Source organism: Dromaius novaehollandiae, chromosome 7 (genome assembly GCF_036370855.1).
Source record: "Dromaius novaehollandiae isolate bDroNov1 chromosome 7, bDroNov1.hap1, whole genome shotgun sequence".
Taxonomy (NCBI): domain Eukaryota; kingdom Metazoa; phylum Chordata; class Aves; order Casuariiformes; family Dromaiidae; genus Dromaius; species Dromaius novaehollandiae.
The window spans coordinates 46650947-46671469 of record NC_088104.1 but is presented as its reverse complement, the minus strand read 5'-3'; the positions used below and the strand labels follow the sequence as shown (position 1 = coordinate 46671469).

Here is a 20523-nt window from a genome sequence, read left to right as displayed (position 1 = left end):
CTCTGTATCAGGACACAGGACACTTGGTCCACGTGCCACTGGAGTTGAGGGGTGAGGTGAGCAGGGGGCCCCCGGACCACAGTTGGACCATCTGACACCTAGACTCCAGCCAAGTCCCACTTCACACATCTCAACCATTCAGCCTGCACTGTCAAACAGAGACAGAACTAAGCCTCTCCTATTCCCACACTAGGGAACAGTCTAAACATCTGGAGAACTCATTGATGTCCTCAGATGAAGTCCATCCAGTGCCTAGATCAACTGAGAGGGGACAGCCCACCCAAGGCAAGGTGCAAAGAACAGAGGGCAGCCCCCATCTGAGCTCATCCCACTTTTTGCCCTCTCCCAGGCTCCTCTGTCCCTGATGCTTGGACCTGAGTCTTTTTCATCTGGGGAGGTCCCATCCCTGCTGCCCAACCTGCATCACTCACTGGCTAGCCACTGTGTTTCAGGATCCTGACAACAGCTGTACCTTTTCGGCTGAGAAATATTCCCCAGCCCTAAACCAGAGGGGCTGGAAGGCACCTCCCGACCTGCACAGGAGAGAGGAATGTCGGGCATGTCATGAAATACAAGTTCTGCCTCCCAGAACTGTCAGCTTTCATTAGCTCCAAAGGGGCCTGACAGGGTTAGGGTTTTAAACCCCAAACCACCATGCTAGAAAGTTTCCCTTGCTAGTGAACCACCCACAAGGTAAAATGCAAGCTCAGTGCGCAAAGCATCGTGTGTAAGAGAAACACAGGCGGACGCACAAACACACAGGCACTCTTCCCTGTCCATTTTCACAGAGGCTCCTTTCCCCTTCATGAGGCACAGATGTTTGTTTGCTTTTTTAGGTGCTGCATCCTCAACCTGCCTTTAAAATTTAAACAATCCTCAGCTCCTGGGCACTATTTTCATTCCTTCATGCTGCAAAGCAAAAAATCTAGACAAAGAGCAAGCTAAGACTGCAGGAGATATTGAATGTCATTAAACCCCAGCACTAACTGATTCTTGTTTTAAAGTGATATACGATGCAGAAAGCAAACAGTTATCTAGGGAGCGCAGCCAATGCGTTATTATTACTTATTAACACTGTGAGCAGCAGCCAGGGGCTGGGATCCTTCCTAACAGCAGCCACACAAGCGGAGAACAAAAAGGTGCCTCTATCCCAGACAGCTTGTTCCTCCCTCCCCTTCTTCTGTCTACTGAATGGTACATTTATAGCCCCCATTTGGAATATATCAGGGCTCACAGCAAGGCAAAGCAGGGCTCCCACGCCATTTCACTAACAGAAAATGGGTGCCTGAAGATGTAGGCTACATCCTCAAGGTCTCCCAGGAAGACTGTGGCAAGCAGGGAACTGAACCAGTGCCTCCAAGTCCCAGGTTAATGATGAGCACTATGCTTTCTGCCCCATTTCAAGGGACAGTCACTCCTAATGCAAGGACAGGTTAATGCATGCGTCCTGTGAAGAGTGCGCAGACTCCATCAGCAGGAGGGAGAAGAAAAGAGGGGGACTGGTAAAGGGAACATTATGAAATAGAGTAGCTAAAGGAAAGGAAAAGCCATGATTTAAATCCTCTCTGACCCAGGGCAGAACTGAAGCCACTTGACATCCCAAGAGAACACTTAAAACACTGAGCTACTGGATAAAAACAGGTTTCCTCCTACTGCTTTTCTGACCAACTCAGTCCAGCACATGTGGTCCAGCAAAGCCACATGGGAGGAAGACCTTGTCTCTGGATGTGAAAGGAGCAGGAGAGAGGCACCAAGGTATTCATAACGGCTAGGGGACTGAGAACAAGTCTCTAGGCACTTTTAAAGGGTGGCTTCTACCAGTGGCAGCCAAAGCACCTAGGGACTAGAGGCCCACAGATTCACACACCAGCTAAGCAGGGGTTTGAAGAATCCAAATAAAACCTGTAGTTTTGGATGCAGGCATTTAAAAGGGGCAGGGAGGGCAGGCAGGCATGGGCACTTGGGCTTTCCTGCGGCTCCAGTCTTGTCTCTCTCCTCATGTCAGGCTGGCACTGCAACACATCTTCTGTCAAGATGGAGGATGACAGCCTCTGTGTTTCCAAGTTAGGCCCCTGCGGCCGTTGCATCAAATCAAGCATAGCCATATTACACGTGCCAAAGGCATGACTATCTCAGCTGGCTCTGAGCAGCAACAGGAGAGCATCAGAAGAGGTATACCAACCTGCCAAAACACCAAATTGTACAGATCAGCAGTGACCAGTCACACCCTCAAAATCTTTTTAAGACCCAAAGCACAGTCCTCAGAGCTGGTAGGCATCGACGGTCAAGAGTTTCACCACTCCAGGATGGAGTGGGATGGAGTGAATGGACATCTGAGTGCCAAGTCCCAAGGCATGCTAAGCAGTGACAGCCCCAGTGGCTCCTACTCACCTGCTTCTTCCAAAGCTGAGGGTAGAGATTATGTGGAAATCACATCGCTTATACCCCCGCAGTTGCTGAAGTAATTTAGCCCTGCATGGGAGAAGCATTAAACTGCTCAGGAGTTACATATCGGCCACCCGTTCTTTCCCTGTCAGCTCTGTGCTTTCGGGTTTCTGCTGGACATCCTGAAGCCCTTTTGCTTCACACATGTGATGGAAGACAGACGTGGAACACAGTGGACAGGCTCCAACCCTGGGTGAGCAGGAAAGGGTGCTAAAACAGGGCTGAGTCACAGTTTCACGCTAGCAGGAGTTATGCCTTTCTGGACTCTACTCGGAATGTGACACTGAGTTTTTGCTTCATGCTTTATGTCCAAATATTGAAATAAAAAAAAACTGAGGCAACAATTCAGAAGCAAAGAGCATAATGTCATGGACAGTTAAGAATACAGTTTACAATACTTTTCTTATTCCTTCACAAGTCCCCTACTTTTTCTCCACCCCCACCAAAATCCCATGCAGCAAAGCATCCTGCCCTTACGTTGCCTGAAGCTAGGATGTAACTCCTCCTAGAAGCAATAAACTGCTGATTGCTTTGGGCTCAGAACATGAGTCACTTTAAGCACTGAGTTTCTGTCACAGTCCCAAGTCCTGGAGTGAAGTACCTTCAGGCCTGACCCCAGATCACTCCACAGCAAGCAAAATAAAAAGTAATCCTCCCCCACTTCCTCATTCATTTAAACAAACACACAGGCAAAAACCCTTTAAATGTCCGTACTTAGCATACTAAACACTCAAGCTACTTCATGATTATCCGTTTGGTAGATTTTTTGACACACGCTAGTCTCTCTTGCAATAGCTTATCAGTGACAGGTCAGCTGAATTCCCACAGTGTTTCCCAGCACAAAGCTTTTTAACAAAGCTAGAAAAAGTTTTCAAAACAAAGTTTTCAAAAGCAAATCTTCACCCAAGTATCCCATCTATCCTTTCAAAAGATACCGCTACTGTTCCATATCCACTTTAAAATGTGAATTTTACAATGCAAACACATCACTTCCTAGAAAAATAGGTAATAATTTTTAATGATTTTATATAAAAGAAAAATATTTTTTTATGATACAATTTGATACTCTGTACAGTTGCACTCACATTACAGTGTACTTGTTATACTTTTCTACAAAAACAGTCCTAGCCGTATTTACATATGAAGCAAGAAGTCTAAGCAAATGTGAAGAACTGCAGTGGACTTATGGCATGAAACATATTGCAATTAATCTTTGATACCCAAATGCCAAGCATCATACAGGGTATAGTTACAGAATAACTCAAGACTTTATCTAGGATTCCTCTGCCTATTCTTGCTTTAAGTTATCAGAGATCTTGGTAGTTTTCACATTGGTTTTCAGGAAAAGCATTCAAATGAATAATTTTGCTTATATTACATGCTAAAAGCAAAACAAAGTGGTATTTGTAACAGTTATTGATAAATGAATATTCTGTTCAAACAATTCAACCGCGTTAAAATATCACACCAAAACTCATCATAGTGAAGAATACATGAACCCAGAAAAGAGTGAACCAATAACTTAAAGGTAACAAGTGCATGCCCACACAATTTTTTTAGACAATTTAGACTGCAGCTGTTTTCATTGGGCTTAGATAAGTGAAACACTGCTTTGAACTACTCTAAAGTTTTCAGTAAGCCCTTAGAAGTCTCTGTAAGTAAGAATATGATAAGACCAAAAGCTGAGATTTATTCAAACAAATCTCTCTCATTATGCCTACTAAGTCATACTTAGGAGCCCTCACTAAAATTGTATTTTAAAAGGGCAAGATGCCACCAAAAAAAAAAAATTTCTCAATTAAAGGGGGAAAAAAAAAAAAAAGAGGAGACTACCAGTTCCTACATAATCCAAACAACATGCAAATAGAAGATGTATTTGCACATTGTAAAAGTCTTCAGAGAATAGCCTTGCAGGGAAGTAAAGCCTTCTGTGCTCAGTGCAGCACCATATAGTTGTGTCTATTCTAATACGCTTTGTAGATTTAGGAATAAGTAAGGCTGGACATGCAATACACTCAAAGGTCAGTAGGAAAACAGTACAGACATCTGTAGTTGACTAAAAGAAAAAAAAAATCAGTGAAATTATTCACATACAAAAAGCTACAGGAACATGCATTGGGGAGGAAACAGGTACTTAAATTAATCCTTTCCAAATGAACATATGCAATAAAAATTGAATTAACACCTGTACAGATAAAATACTTTTGCTCCCTTACATGGTGATGCTCATACTGCATTTTTAATGGGTCCTAATAAGATTCCTGATAGCTCTGAAAATCTTTGACATCATCTTTGTAATGATGCAAAGAACTGCTCGCTACACAAGGCTTTACTTCTTGATCTTGAGGCATTCTTTTACAGATTTCTTTACAAGACCTGTAAATAATGAACAGGATTATGGAACTTTCTAACCTGCAGGTATCTGAAACAGTTTTTAAGGGGGCAAAAAACTCCCCTAAAACTCCTTTTCCTTGACAGCATGTTTGAAAGTAACCTCAGTGGGTATGAGGAAAGGAAAGGGATGCAAAGAGGGCTGGCTCAGAAATTGCCCTGAAGAGGCCAGGCATGAAAAGGGGGCTGCAAAGTCCTGGCAAGTAAGCAACAACAGTTCACATCGAAAGAAACAACTTATTTTAATAGCTCTGTAACTTGTGTATTCAAATAAATATAATTTTATCCTCGGCAATATCAACCTCTAAAGATGAATGTACTAATGGGATTTCATATACTGTTTAGGCTTCTGGTCCTTAACAATTTTATATTTGAACAAGGTATATCTTAATTTTTCTCTGCTATTTTGTTTTTATTTGGTAGGAGTGCCAGTCAGTCCCAATGCTTTTTGTTCTCTTCTTCACCTTTTTGAAGACAGGTTTATGCTAAGAATCATCTTCTGAATTTTTTCTTCATTCTTTAAAATATTAGCTTTTACAGCACAGATCTTGTCTTGCTGGTCTTTAATCAACTGTTCCAGTTCAGCCAGTTCAGCTTTTAAGGGCTCTACAGCACTGTCTGTGATACTGAAAGAGACACAAAGAGCATAATGTTACTGGAAACATTATGCTGCTTTAGGTTACTTATGCCTTGAAGAAAGTATATTCAATACTTGGAAGCTTGCAAAGAATTTAAGCTGTGCCCACCCTTCCTGAAAGAGAGAAAGTTGAGAATAAGCACAAAGGCAAAGCTAACAACATGGACAGAGAAGAATATTGTTCAGGAGAGATCACCCACAATTCAACAGTAAACAGTAAGTTCTTGTCTAACCTTGTTTTTCCAGTAAAATCTCTTCGCTTTGCAGTTATTTCATCCTGCACTGTGTATCCGTCAAGCACTTCTTTTATTTTACCCAGCCAAGAGCTGCAACCGCCTGGCACGCAGACTAGCTGGTGTTTGACTGTGTGGGATACAGCACAACAGGATACCCACCTTCTCCAGGGGCCCCTGGGGCCTACCATAACACACACAGTCACAGTCCTCCCTGTAGGCCTCACCACAAGAGTTTTAAGGAGAGAAACACATTGCAGAGATGAAGAAATATAAAGTAAAGAGAGTCTAGACATAAGGAAAAGAAGGCAGAAGAGCAAGTGAGCTTCAGAAAGTTCAACCATAAGCAGAATTGATCCAGGCTCCCATTTAGGCATTTCCCCAAACCAGGGGGTTAACGCTGCTTTTTCCGAGATGCCAGCAATCTCAACTGACTCTTTCTGGGACAAAAAACACCAGCAAAGCTGTTGCCAATCAGAAGATAAATGAGTCCTGAAGCCACTTCTGCTTATTTATGTTGACCCCAAGGCTAACGCCTGACCACCCACTCCCAACCACCTATCTTGACAACCTTCACTCAGTTTTACTTCTCTGGGAAAGCAAACTGTATCCGACAGCAAAATGACAGAGAAACAGAAAGAGAAGGTGGAGAAAAAGAAAAGCGCTCAAAAAGAACTTGGAAAAGACGATAGGCAGTGATGCGCCTTATAAACCTGGGAAAGAAAAGTGCCCAAGACCAGCTATTTCCTACAAGACACTAAGGCCAGCAGCACCAAGCTCCTACAGGCAGAAATCTGAGAAAGGGCAGAGGTATATGCGAACTGACCCATCACTAGCTGCTAACGAGGGCAGGCAATCCCACGCTAATAGAAAATTTAATAAAAGGGAATCCTACGCTAGTAAACCACAAGCGCACTGATGCATCTTAAACAAACAGGGCTGTTTGGCTTTCAGAAAAACGTGCCCCCTTCCCTAGTGCTTTGCTGATCTACAGCAATGCCTAACAGCCAGGGAAGTGATGGACTGAACTACCCATACCGCCACTCTGAATTACCCTGTCACTTTGAGAACTCATTAGCTAAGGTCTACATCTCAAAACCATTTAGCTTTCCCTTCCTTTCTACCACATTAGAATAAATCACAAAAAGCACCACTGGAAACTGCACTAACGTTTTCCCAATGGGATCCTCCAGTTGTCTTTCACAGAAGCGAAGAAAACAAAGAGGTGCTTCCAAATTCCACTACATATGGGAAACATTGTCTTCTTCATGTTTGATACTGTGTAATTCTTTCTTGAAGGATCTGACATGCCATAGCATTACAATGATCTGATTAGGATTTCATACTAAATTTTGTGAAGTGCTGGAATATATTGCTGCAATCTTAGCTTATTAAAGGAAACTGAATGGCTCCAATGAAGAGATGTTAAGTCTGTCTGCAGTCTCTCATAAAACAGCTGTCCAAAGCTTGGTTTGACATAAATGCCCAAACAAAATCAGCTGGCCAGTTCCTTCCTCCCACTCTCTCTCTCCTTCTGCACCAATATCAAGGATATAGTCTTGTCCACAGTACAATTTGTCTGGGAAATTAGGAGACACAAGAAGCCAGCTAAGCGCGTACAATCACGGTGCAGGGAAACCAGCTGAAAGGTAAACGACTCGTTAGGCAAGGCTGAAGTAGACCCACGGAGTAAGCACGTGACTGAGGGAAGTCCTGAGCCTCGCTTTATTTTGCTAGGTGGTTGGGACTTTCTGTGCAAAGGCAAGTGAGTCAATTCCTCTGTTTCTCCAACCATAAAATAAAGTCAAATGCCATTTCCTTTCTCTTCGCAGGGGTGTTGCGTTCTGAGGTCAACTGGAATTTAAAAGTTTCCCAAGATTTTTGGGCAGAAGGTGCTATGTAGCGAAGGTGCTACAAGGAATTAACATCACTATAACTTACATGTGAACCAAAGCCCTAATTCCCACTCCAGCCTGTAGCCTAAGCCAGCAACAGTAAATTTCTAACATTTAGCACATTACTGCCTACCAAGACAGGACTTAGATAAGAATTCCACTCAGTGGCATGCTTTCATCTGTATAAACCAAGCATGTCATTTCAGAGAGCGGCAAAATTATCCAGATTGATTATTAATACAAGATAGACATCTAGCTCTTATTTAAGGTCTGAGGACATAAAATTGGAGGTAATTTCCATTTCCAAGGAGAATAAAAAGACATACTTGTGAGGCAAGCAAGGCTTAAGGAAACCCTTCCTAGGTTTGACCTCCTTGTTTCTTAAATTATATTTGTCACTTTCAGTCTCCTGGAGTTCTGATGTTTTTTAACCATAAGCTGACAACAATACACACTATTAATACCACTACAGAATACAGAAAATTCTCTGGCACGTAATCTCTGTGGCTGCAAGAAAGCAGGTTGTGATTTAGGAATCCACTGCTAGTCCCCGTTCCAAACCTGGCTTTTCTTCTGAAGTGTTCCCCCTCATTACTCCTTATACATTTATGAAAAAAACAAAACAAAACACCAAGTCCTCTCATCTCACACACACATTTGCATTTCTGCTGTCACATAAACTATGTGAAATTGAGCCAAAAATTTCTTTAAAAGAAATTAAAAAAAAAAATTCAGACTGCAAAAGAATTCCCAGAAACCAAACAAGGCAGATGACAATTTCACTTCTAAAGGTGAGTAAAACTCTCCCTTCTCTCCAAAACAGGAACCGGTCTCAAGAGAAAAATCAAACTTCCCTGAACACACTCACCTTTGCTCTTTCTGCAGAGCTTCTGCAAGCTGTCTGTTCTCGTGCCGCCACATCTGTGATTCGTTCTTCATGGCATCCATGTCCTCCTGAATGTAATCCATGATCTTGCCAAGCGGAAGGGAACTCCGACATAGTGTCTGAATAGAGACCTGCAACTTCTCGATTTCTTTGGCTACTAAGTCTCTCTCTTTCTTCCTAGCTGCTTCTGACACAAAGGGCTTCTCCTAATAGAAAGGATGAATAACAAGGAAAGCATCAAAATTAGGAAAAGTGTCTGTTAGTGTCTGCTTAGCACATAACTGTGTAACAGCAGTAGCAGTATTAAATTGCTTTTCAGATCAGGAGTGCATAAAAGTACAATTAATATCTGATCCCATAAGCGACCTCGCTCTGATGTTTTCAGCATGATCCTTCCCAAAGCAATGGGTGGTGGGAAGAAAATCTCCTCCTCATTCATAGTTTACTTTAATGCATTTCTGTATCTTGAAAGGCAATTTTTTGTGGCCTATTGTGGCACCATTAAACAGAAACTCTCGACACACATGCAATACCCAACAATACTTTTGTTATCAAGCTGCTGCTCTGAAGCAAACTCATCTCTGCACGATCCTTACTCATGGTTGAGCTCCTCATGTGCGACATGGCACTTCAAAATAACAGTTAGAGCAACTACAAAGTTAGTGTCCAGTAAAACACCGTATGTCAGTCTCTAATGTCAAGTGTAATCATTGCTGAAATTATCCAAACTGGTTGACGGCACAGAGAAAGAACTGCCGCAAGGTTAGGTCACATAAAAGGACCAAAGTGGTGGAGGGGTTTGTGGAAAGCACAGCTGCAAAGCAGAAGGCAAATCACAGACTGCTGCACTAAGGAAAGCAGAGTAGGTAAGATTAGGCTCACCTCTCCACCCACCACTCCTGAACACAGTAAACAACCAGAGTAACAAGAATCAAGTGCCACATTCCCTGTTCCACCATGTGGCTTGAGAGGTAAGCCACAGAAAGGAGCCAGACTTGCTCTAAGCAGGATGACCAGCTACAGAATCGGAGCCAAGATAGGCGGCCAGAGAGACCTAGCTGAGGTGCATGTTCTCTGTCGTGGGCTGACCAGGTGCAGCTGCACACTTGGCCAATTCACCTGCCGCCCACCCCAACACCTCTATGAAGTGCTACTGCCTGCCAGCGTGTTCATTGTGCATATCAAACACACATATCCATCCATCCATCCTCCCCTTGTGCATTTGGGCTGGACACTCAATGGGACAAGACTGGAGTACTGCTGGGTCTGTCTAGAGCTCTGTACACGAACCTCCACTCTCAGTGGATTTGGTGTTTAAGGCAGTAGTGCTGCAATTTGCATTGCATAACAACCCTAAAAAAAGGTCATGCTAAGCTGTAGAGGAAGGGGATTATGATTTCTGGAAGACACTATTTTTGGCAACGCAGAGGCATCACAGCTCATCATATTTGGCTACCATGTTAGGTATCATAAGCATTCATTGGACCTGCTTGCGTTCTCCTACTACTCTGGAGCAACATCGGATGCTCAAGGGCACAGCCTCCTTTCAGTATATCACTTAAGTTGTCTGAATCGCTCCCTTCATCTCTGCACTATCTATATATAGAATTCCATCTCCTAATGCTGGTTCTAATAATAGCACTTAAAGTTGCATAACAAAAATAGATGGTGGTTATTCCATTCCTTGTAGTTCTGTTGACAGTGGCTGTAAAATCATGCAGGCTGCAGATGTGGCCTCCATAAACTGCACTACGCAAAAATAATTTGGTCTCGTGCACACTTCCCTCATGTGCAGCCAGCGGAGTCTCTGTGGTCAGTCGCTTGAAGACTCCTAGCTCACTTCATGTTAAGTACAGTGAAAGTATTTGCTCAAATGGCTAAATCACTAAGAGCAAAATGATGCCATATCACTAACATTCTGTAATAATCTTATTCCAGCAAAGCCTTCCCAGTAAATAACAATCACTCTAACATGAAAGTCCACTGCTTTTTCTCCATTAACAAAAACAACCTTTTCTTTCTTCCTTTCTCTTTCTCCCTTTCTCTTTCTTCTGTTCTCCCTTTCTCTTTCTTCCGTTCTCCCTTTCTCTTTCTTCCGTTCTCCCTTTCTTCCAAGATCTGTATAGGCTTAATCCTCAAACGGAGCTTCCTTTGAGATGCACAAACCTTTCAGTAAAGTTTATTTAAAGTCCTTTCAGTTATTTAATGTATGCCAGAAAACTAGAAAGGTCCTTCTTTACCACCTCAGCCACAGGATCAAGCAATTACTAAACACAGTTCCTAACGGCTATATAAACACAGAGGTGGCAGTGTGCTTCTCTCGCGCTGGGACACCAAAAAAAAAAAATTGACCACACTGTCCCCTACTGCCCTCCTACCCAATTGGCCTGTCTTCCTGTGCAAGCTGCGGGCTGTTTGTTCAGCTGGGTTTGGAGGCAGCAGGGACTACTGCCAAACACATTTCAGCTGCCCTCGGCTTACCGATGAACTCCGATACGGATTTTTAGAAAAATACTTCTAAAGATTTGAAGGCTGAGATTTACTTACTCCTGATGCTTGCGTTTTACCACACACACACACACACACACACACACACACACACACACACGCACTGCGTATGAAAACCGTGGGACTTTTCTGAGTTTACTGTGATTTTATAAGTTTAAATTTGTTTAATTAGGACCTGGGTTGAAGTGACGAACACTGCCGAACTTGTGACCTGGCTTCCTAAGTCAATTCACGAGTGCTGGCTAAACTGTTAAAAATAACACTCATCTTAAATCCTTCTCGCTCGACCCGTACCTCTCTGCAGAGGCAGGTGTTTCATTATATTACACTACATAAAGCACGGCGTTCAGACGCTTTCTGGAGCCATCCTCGTGTTTGCTCTCCTTTACAACGCAAAGATGAAAGCACTACTTTTTGCCTCATCACCCCCTCTGCGAGCTGGGAAGCGCCCCACTTCGCAACACAAGCCACGGAGGGTAGAGAACATGTTCTCTCCTGGATCACTTATTTGGCCAAACGGTGGGCAGCATAAGCAACGGCGTTCCCCACAACTTTGTCGGCCTCCTTTCCCTCTCGGTCTTGCAAGCCTGCTAGAGAAGAGCTGTCTGGCCCAGGTGTCCCTGAAGGCATAGATCGCAGGGCAGAGCCGACTTCTGCACACCAGCATTGACTGGGGCCCAGCACACATCTCCTGGGGTTGACAAGAGTTTCCCTGCTGGGAATTTTTTTGCCCTACCTGCCTTGCTCTACCTAGTAAAGACATAGTAACAGAACTGCACTGTTCCAGTGATTCAATTTTTTTGCTCAGTTTCTCTAGTCTAATTAGGTTTTCCTAGTAAAGTTCTTGCTACGTTACGTTCCACCAAGGCCTTAGGGAAGTCTTAATCCATGATACTGTATTTGCTGAGATAACTGAGAGGTTACCTATAAAGAAAATTATCTTCAGCTCAGCAGCAGAGCAGAGTTATACCATATTCAACAGCTTCCCAGGAAAAGTCCCACTGCCTTGTTTTTCCTCTCCTCTTAAATGCACCACCTCCTCATCACTTTCCCACCCATCACAAGAGGTCACAGCCAAGAGGTAAGGAATTTGTTGCAAATACAACCGTCTCCGAAGCAAGAAAATCCAGCCAGTCAGTCATCTGAGGGTGTAGTTGTGTGTGTGAAAACAGGAAGAATACTTCACATTTATTTTACAAATGCTGAGTTCACAGGTTTACTCTCTTGCAATGCTGAAATGACCACCTTGAAACCTAGGCAGCCCAAGCAGCCACACTTCTCAACACCAGCAAATGCATTATGAAAGTAAAAGAGAAACAAAAATTTCGAATTTCAGTAAACAAGCAAAAGGCAATGGGATATTTTAAAACTATAGATCCAGTTAACAACTTGAAATATCCCATACTAAAATACACATCTGCTCAGAAAGCTCAGGTGGAAACAAAACACAGCGAAATATTTCCTATAAATCAGGAAGGTGTATCTAAAGTGTATTAGTAAATACACAAGAAAAATTTTAGTGTTCCTGTAACTCCAGTATATTCTTTGCGCAGTTCAGTTCTTCAAAGCTGACGTATTATCACATCCCAAGTAATTTCAAGCACTGAAATATAAAACCACTAATATCTATTAAATATTAGTTGGACTTACACAGGTACATCAACAAGCTTGTTAAAAAGGTCTTTGAAACACGTAAGACATACTATCTAACTAGCGTAAGAACGTACAAGAGTTTTTTAACACAACAAAAGAGGAGCACTTAGTTTTCAAGCTTCCAGGAAAAATCTCCCAACAACAGCAGATGCGATAGCTTAGCTGGAACACTGTTGTTCCTCCTCACCTGAGTTAGAGGAAAAAATAACCAAAAATCCTTTCTTTCTAACACTTCTAACACCTAACACTTCTACTACAAGATGTCATATTGCATTTTCTGCAGTCTACAGAAAGCTAAGCTCAGAGCAGAGAATAATCACCAAGAAAAAGTAGTCAAGCTTTGCCAGTTACTGCTGATTATAAGCAACTAAGAAAAAAACATCACATTGCTGTTCTCAATCTCATAGTTACAGTTATGGGTTAAAATTTGCATGGGACACTTTTTTAAAATCACTAAGAATTATGGCAGATGGTGTGTTACAACAAGCAACGTGGGTGGTAAGAGTCCTGAATGCCACCTTGGCTCATTTTGCACAAACATGTAACAGGATATATTCAGTTTTAAGAAAAATGCCAGAATCAGAATCGTTCCAGTCTATTTAATTAGGTCATACACCTCAATGAACTCTCTTTTCACAAAAGCCCAAGAATCAATAAATTATCCCCATATAAAAGACTATATCATTTCTGTAGGCCCAACATGCTTCCTTTCCTTCGTGTTTTTCGTAAGGCACCAAGATAAATGTTTATTTTGGATTCCTGGGGAAAAAGTCTGCCTTTCCCATTACCTCAATACGAACAGAACGCAATGCAGACTGGGATGCAAGGATTTGAGAAATTAAGAAGCAAAAACTTGCTTTTTAATCAACATAGGAGAAATTATCATCAAGGCCCCCCAAACCACCAGGATTTACTTGTGTTTAATTTCCCCTTGCTAAAGCAATTAGTATAAATATTACAGTGTGCACAGCTCTATAAAACACATCATTCACAAGACATCCATTTCCAATATCCATGCTGTTGAATACATTTGAAATGCCTGACATCTACAAAGTTAGAAGTGATATGATTTTTTTTTTTTTTTAACTGTTTGAAAGCTTTATTTCTAGAATCAATATTTGACTGCTTTTATATAGTGTCTCCTTTATTTCCATCAATGGTACTTTTTTTTTAAATTAACAGTTTTTAAATATGAATCAAATCAGAACAAACAAACATCAAGCAGTTAATAGTTTCTACAGCCCCTTTTAACTATTGTATTATGTCCCATTATGAAAACATACCCAAGTAATCACAATTTTATTGAGCTATACCATTTCCCCCCTACCCTTTCTATAGGGAGGACAGGACAGAAACCTCATTTTGGACAAGTAATTTTGATCCAGTCAATGCAAAACCAACAATGTAGGGGTTTTTTTTATTGTAGAAAATATTTTTTGATCATAAACGGTGTTTTCTTTTCCTGGTTTTTACAGAGCCTGCATTTTAAGTAGATTGTAACTATCCACTTGGGATTTTCAAAAGAAACTCCTTCACAGAAACACAGGGAAAACAGTAAATGTTAAATCATTTCAAATGAACAGGATGCTTATTCTGCTTATGCCAGGTACTGAGTTCTGTAACAGGCCAAGGAATCAGAGGTACAATGTTCTTTACCATTAGATTTACCAAAGTCAATGGGACCTGCTTAGGAGTTGAAAGCCACCAAAAAGCAAAAATGTATTGCTGGGGTGGGGGGGTCAAATTTCATACCTATACAAAGACCTGGAATTTACAGAAGTAGGTAAGCATCCCCTCAACCGCTTTGAGCCACTTTGCCTTACTTCACATTTGCTCTGTTTTGGGAAGAAGTCAGTGCGTAAAACCTCACATGTTCGGTGCAATGTTCGGCATGCTAAGCAAAACGCTACGAGTCTGCCCACACGCGTGGCAGGAGACAACACTAGTGGTAACCAACCAGGTGGATAAAATGCCCCCGAGAGTATTACCTTAGCCATAATGGCCTCCTGGGTGCTGGTCGTGCACAACCCTTTCCCGTAAGGCAGCTCTGTGATTCAGCTTTCCTTTTCTGTTCACGTTGCTGAAACTTTGGGCTCATGCCCTCCTTTTCTTGAAAGAGCAGCCTCTGTGCCATTCGAAATGAAGTTGCTATAAACATATTCCTGGTGCTCACAAATTGTTTTCTCATCAGCCTGTGCCTCAGAAGAACATCCTGGGCAAATTTACTGAGAAGCTTCTCTAAGTACTTCAAGACCATCTACATTGTGTCTCCTACAACACACGCTATTGCTACACAGTTGATACACCACATCCTTTCCTAGGTATGGAAATAACAGCTGTCTTACTACACTTCTATATATTCTTTCTGTTTAACTTATCCATCTGCTGTCTCATATTGCATATGCACCATACCCACAGGAGAGAACGTTTTGTGTGCAAAGGCTAGAGCAATGGAAGCCATGACACCAGGAACATCACAAGAGCAACAAAATCCCACTTGCACAGCTTGTAACACAACTACATGGTGATGACAGGGTGTTTGTGGAAGCTGCTGGCAGTGACAAATGTGCAACAAGGGCACTGAAGTATGCGTTCATCCAATTGAAGCTCCATGATGCCTGAACAAAAGGTTACTGGCTATAACCAGGCTGCTAGGTAGGGTACTGTTCATATTTTAGAGGAATTGTGTGTTCACCATGTTTGCACTAAAAATTTGTCACGGCAGCTTTATTCAAAGCACTGTGTCACCATCACATCGTCATAAATAGCACTGTAAAACAAGGAAGAAAGCCTTTCTGGAGGTAATTCCTATTAAATCTCACTGTAAGCATTTCTTATGACATAAATTGGCAGGGTGCAGAGAAGCTGCGGTCTTGAATAGTGAGCCTCATCAAAACATTTGAATGGTGGGACATATGAACGTGCACGGATAGCCTTACATATTACTAATTGCACTGATGGGCAGGGGACACGCAGTGTTGTTCAGCTAATGGATTAATGTAAAATCTATGACCTGAAGAACTTTAAATAAACAGAATCAGCAATGAGTATATTTGTTCTGGACTCAGAAATACCAACTTAATTTATAATATTTGTAATTAAAGTTAATATTATCCAGGTGCTAGGGTATTTTAATATCACTTGTTCCTTGCACAAACCTCAGAGCTGCTTCTTTTTTTAAAGCCTGTGAACTGTATTTGGTAGTGCAAAGATGGGAATTCTGTGATCCCGGTTGCTTAAAACTATTTAATAACCTGCCTACATTTTCCACATATCAATAAATGAAGTGGAATACAAAATATAACATCTGTTTCCTCCTGTGTTTAACATAAGGAGGTCAGATTCTAAACAAATACATCTAGGAAGTCTTTTTAGGAATTTGTTAGGCTGAATTCAGCTAATCAAGACAGCAAAAATCTTGTGTATTTCCAGAACGACCCCTTTGTTTGACCTGAAAATTGTGTATATTATTTTAAGTTTCTGCACATGCAAAATCTACATGATGAAAGCCCCCATCTTCTTTCCTTTCCTTTTCTCTTCTTTTTCTTTATAAAAACTTTTAAAAAAGCAAAACTGTGTTTGGGAAACTCAGCACAAAAAGGGCTTCAGACATACATTTGTAACACAAACAAATGCTTCTCTGCAATCAGCAGTTAGAAGTAAAGGTGTGAAACATCCTGAAGATTTCAGCAGTGTTATGTTTTGATTAAATATTAATTTATCAACTTATCTGATTTCTAGTTTATTCATTCACAATAAATCAAGTAAATTCATTCATCAATTTATTACTGAATATTTGACTTGCTAAAGCCAGAGGATCCAGCACTCGAACTACAAAGATATCTCTTTTCCCAAGTCATATCCTAACTGGCAGAAGAACAAGGCTTTAATGACTAATGAATAAGTTTCATATTTCATTCCTTTTATGACTATGGAATAGTTTAACAAAAATAGTTTAACAAAAAGAGGGAAGATATGCATTCTTACCCATAGACACCAGGATAACCTTTATTTCCTCAGATATAATTCCCCAAATTATCTTATTCCAAAATACAGAAGTACAATTACATTTTATTCTCCAATGCATAATACATTTTGGAATACTGCTGCATACTGAGGTAGAAGAAATTTCTTCTGGAGAGTTTGATGGAAAACAAATTACATAACAAAATTGACTGAGAAATGGACAAAACTCAGTCTGATACTGCTTCTCAACAGACTGCAGAGACCTGGACCAAAACCTATGGCTATCTGAACATAACACACCGGCCAGAGTTCACTGACCCATTCTCACAGTCCCATCCATGTAACAGGACATGGTGCCATTTGTCTGCCTACAGCACTGGGCAGAAATAAAGCACTTGCAACTTTTCTTCCTTTTTAATTACTTTTGCTGCCTTTCTCCAAAGAGATTCCATAGACCAGTGACATTATTCTTCCCAAAACTTTTGGTCTGCAGTCTCCCAAGAATGAATCTGACCATTCTCTTACTCATTATCTTTGTAACATCCCTCAGAGATGAGACATGCTCATGACCCTAGGGCCACGTGAGTATGCCAGACACCCACCTGCTACCCTCAACATATCTGGTCCCTGAAATGTTTCCAGAGACAACACCACATTGGAAATGTATTTTCTTCTTTTACTGCCTTCTGCATCACAGTGTCTTTATCCTCTAAAATAAATTCCCAGAATTCAATAACCTCTCCAGCTTGTGTTTTCTGACCTATAAGTTCCTGTCACCAACCTCCACACATTTTAAATAATCTTTTCCAATTTTTTTTCCTCTGCTCTCAAGAAAACTATGATTCTCCTCTCTGGATCACAACAATGTCTTTAGCATAATTTGAAAAGCAGTAGCAGAAAAGAAACCTAGTGCAGTAGCAGCCAGCTGCTTGGATTTGAGATCAGATGATATTCCAGCAGCTTAGAGTTGTATGCAAATTCTCATGTGACGGACTAGGAAGTCAGCATGTTTTTTTCCAGAATTAGCTGTCTATTATCAGTGCTGCTAACATAGATCAGTGCTTCAAAAGATGCAACAAAAGATAAATGAGGACTGAATGGATGTTTTAGAGACTGAAAACGTGCAATGGAACTAAAGGGTGATTGTAAAGGGACACAATTGTCCATGGGCATTTGAAATATCTGAGGGATTAAAAGGGAATAGTTTTAGTTAGTTAGTTTACATTTATTCAAGGGAAAAAACCAGAAAGTTTAGAACAAGCACCAAAGGAAGTTTCCCGTGCACAAAATCCATGAGGTTTTGTAAAGCTTGCCCATTGTCCCTTTCCATGTCCAATGCTTAAGTTCACTGGACACAATATAAAACAGTATAGCCTAAAGTACAGTTAGGTACTAGCAAAAGAAATTATTAAATGAACTAAAAATGACATCCCAAAATTTACTCTGACGATTGATGATTAAACAGCACCACCTAGTTATAAAAACAGAAACAGCTACATTTCTTGCTCTCTCAAGTGCCAGCTCAGCATACACTCCATTAATGAGCTCTAGAACTACTGCATGAATGGAGTAATATCACCTTATAAGCCTACATTTCTGCAAACAGTTATATAAAAGACAGAACTTATTCAAGTAGGCAAATTTTCACATCAGGCTTGTTCATTAGAGAGAGCCAATAACGTTTCAATAATCAGTAAACAGATAATTCAAGCTGCACATTTGTAACAAACAGTGTGTAATTCAGAGAGCTGGATAAAGCTGTGTCAATTCATAATGTATTATCAGCAGGAAAGCTGACGGCATTTTCCAATTTTAAGAGGCATTCATTTTCTTCTTTAACATCAGCTCTTGCAATATGTGAAAGGAATTCTTTTCAAGTTGAGCAGGCCTGGATCTCAGACAGTTCCAAACTTCAGATAGGAAGATACTCCCTCAAGGGCCTGCTCTGCCTTCCTGACTTTCTCAACTTGTTAGGGAAGGAATGAAAAGGCTGGTCTCTGTGACACCATAACCCTTTACCACCAGACAGGAAAGCATATGGGAGTGTCTCTGTTTAAGGCAAGAGACTGTTGATTTTACCCTCCCAAAATTCCAATCCTAAAAGTTAACATCATGTCACTTGTGCCGCAGATTGCTACAGGCCATTATAAAGTCATGCAAGCTTTAGATAAAATCAGGTTTTTTTAAACTGTCTACTAAGACTCTACCACGATTTTAGTCCCTCAGGGACTTTTCCCACCCCCCCTCTGAGTTTTGCTCATAACCTCATTATATCATTACTCATTGCCAAATAATTGTATCTGGTAATGCCAAAAGAGGCAATCAAGTGGTCAAGGTTTCAAAATCAGCTGGTGATTTCAGATAGCTATACGAAAAAACTTGATGCCCAGCACTTTGTGAGAAGCTTGACTCTTGAGGTCTGAGTTTAAGCAACTAAAAAAAAAAAAAAAGTCTGCTGTATGTAAAGCTATAGATCACTACTGAAAAAATGTAGCCAGTAAAAACATACAACACTGAATTGAGAGAGAAAATGAGAATGAAGATTTAAGAGTTTGTGAAAAGCATTTGCCTTTCCAAAACTCTATGTACTTGTCTACATTGCTCTGTACTACTCTGTACTATTTTCCTCAGTGCCTCTTCACCAACACATAAAACCAGCTCAGTGATTTAGAAACTTTCCAAATGGCCAATGGATCTGAAAAATCAATCTAAAATGCTCTGCCTTTTGCTGCTACTTGTAACAAAAGCTTGCAAGGCTGAAAGAGCAAAGGTGCTCCAGTTGTGATGGAAAGACATTGACATTGGTTTTGGTTTGTGATCACCAGACACTGGAATGAATGTAATGCTGTCAACTACAGATCTGCTTTTCTTACCATTCATAGACCCTTTAGAAGCTGTCTGAAAACCTTTCCCTTTCCAAGAAAAAGATCATTCAGGTAAAAGGTAACGTGGTGATATGAAGATATCCACTGTACTTTATACGGTTACCTGCACCCGAGTTTCCATATGGTTAGACAACAAGAACATTTGCTGGGCAGTAGGATACTGGTAGGATACTACCTTTGAAATGCCCCGGGGACAAAGATTAAAACAATAATGTACAAATGTACAGTTTGTCCATCAGGATGAAAATCAGACTTTGTTCCAGAAAACAAAAGGGTAGGCTAAAGAAAACTTCTTGAAAAACCACTCTAAAAATATTAAAAAAAAAAAAACTCGCTCACAACAGCAAAAAAAAGAAAACACCCAAAAAACCCCACAGCACAATGACAGAAAAACAACACAGAAAACTTAATACTATCCAAGAGACAAACAAGGGAAAAAAAAAAAAAAAAAAGAAGCGTAATACATCAAGGAGGAAAGTTTGATCAAAAATGAAAAAAACAGTTGAGGATAAAAAAGGTCACTATTAAAATATTTTAATATTCACAAATCTTGGAAGGCCATTAGCATCTTACCTTCTCTGCAGTCTTCGATGATTTTTGAGATGCCTCATAATCTTTCTTTGTTTCTAGGATTCTTTTTACAAGCCCACCTGGTAAAAAACAGGACATTTTTCAGCATTGGCTGGCACTAAAATATTGTTCTAAACATTCAAAAAATAAAATCAAAACCCAACTGCTTAATTTTCTTTCAATTTTTAGAGCAACATTAACTGCATTCTATTATGCATCTATATTACTGAGATTGAAGGTACTCATATGATCTATTTTCTCGTATCTCCTATAAATCAAATTGTACCAGATAGTATAGTTTACTGAATGGCTTTTGGTATAGAGATAGACTTGGGAGCTCTAACAACACAAAGGCTTTTCCTCTGCACTCCTTTTTTGGCAGACTCAAAAACTGCACATGATAAATGTTGGGATCATCTGAACTCTGCACTCTCTTCCCTTGCTCGAAATTTTT

The 20523-nt window shown here is 40.7% G+C and overlaps 1 protein-coding gene across 5 annotated transcripts in view; it reads right to left on the bottom strand.

Annotated features, from left to right (window-relative positions):
* Window positions 1-20523, bottom strand: part of TRAF3IP1 (TRAF3 interacting protein 1) — an 83846-nt gene that overhangs the window by 34643 nt on the left and 28680 nt on the right. For 4 of the 5 annotated variants that reach the window (XM_026105987.2, XM_026105988.2, XM_026105989.2 and 1 more), the window contains 3 exons: window positions 20073-20149; window positions 8470-8693; window positions 3436-5462 (listed from right to left, as the gene is read on the bottom strand). In XM_026105987.2, the coding sequence (XP_025961772.2) occupies window positions 5297-5462; window positions 8470-8693; window positions 20073-20149 (467 nt within the window). In that variant the 3' untranslated portion in view covers window positions 3436-5296. Of the gene's footprint in view, window positions 1-3435; window positions 5463-8469; window positions 8694-20072; window positions 20150-20523 lie in introns of those variants that run through there. The other variant, XM_064515476.1, reaches the window with a different exon arrangement.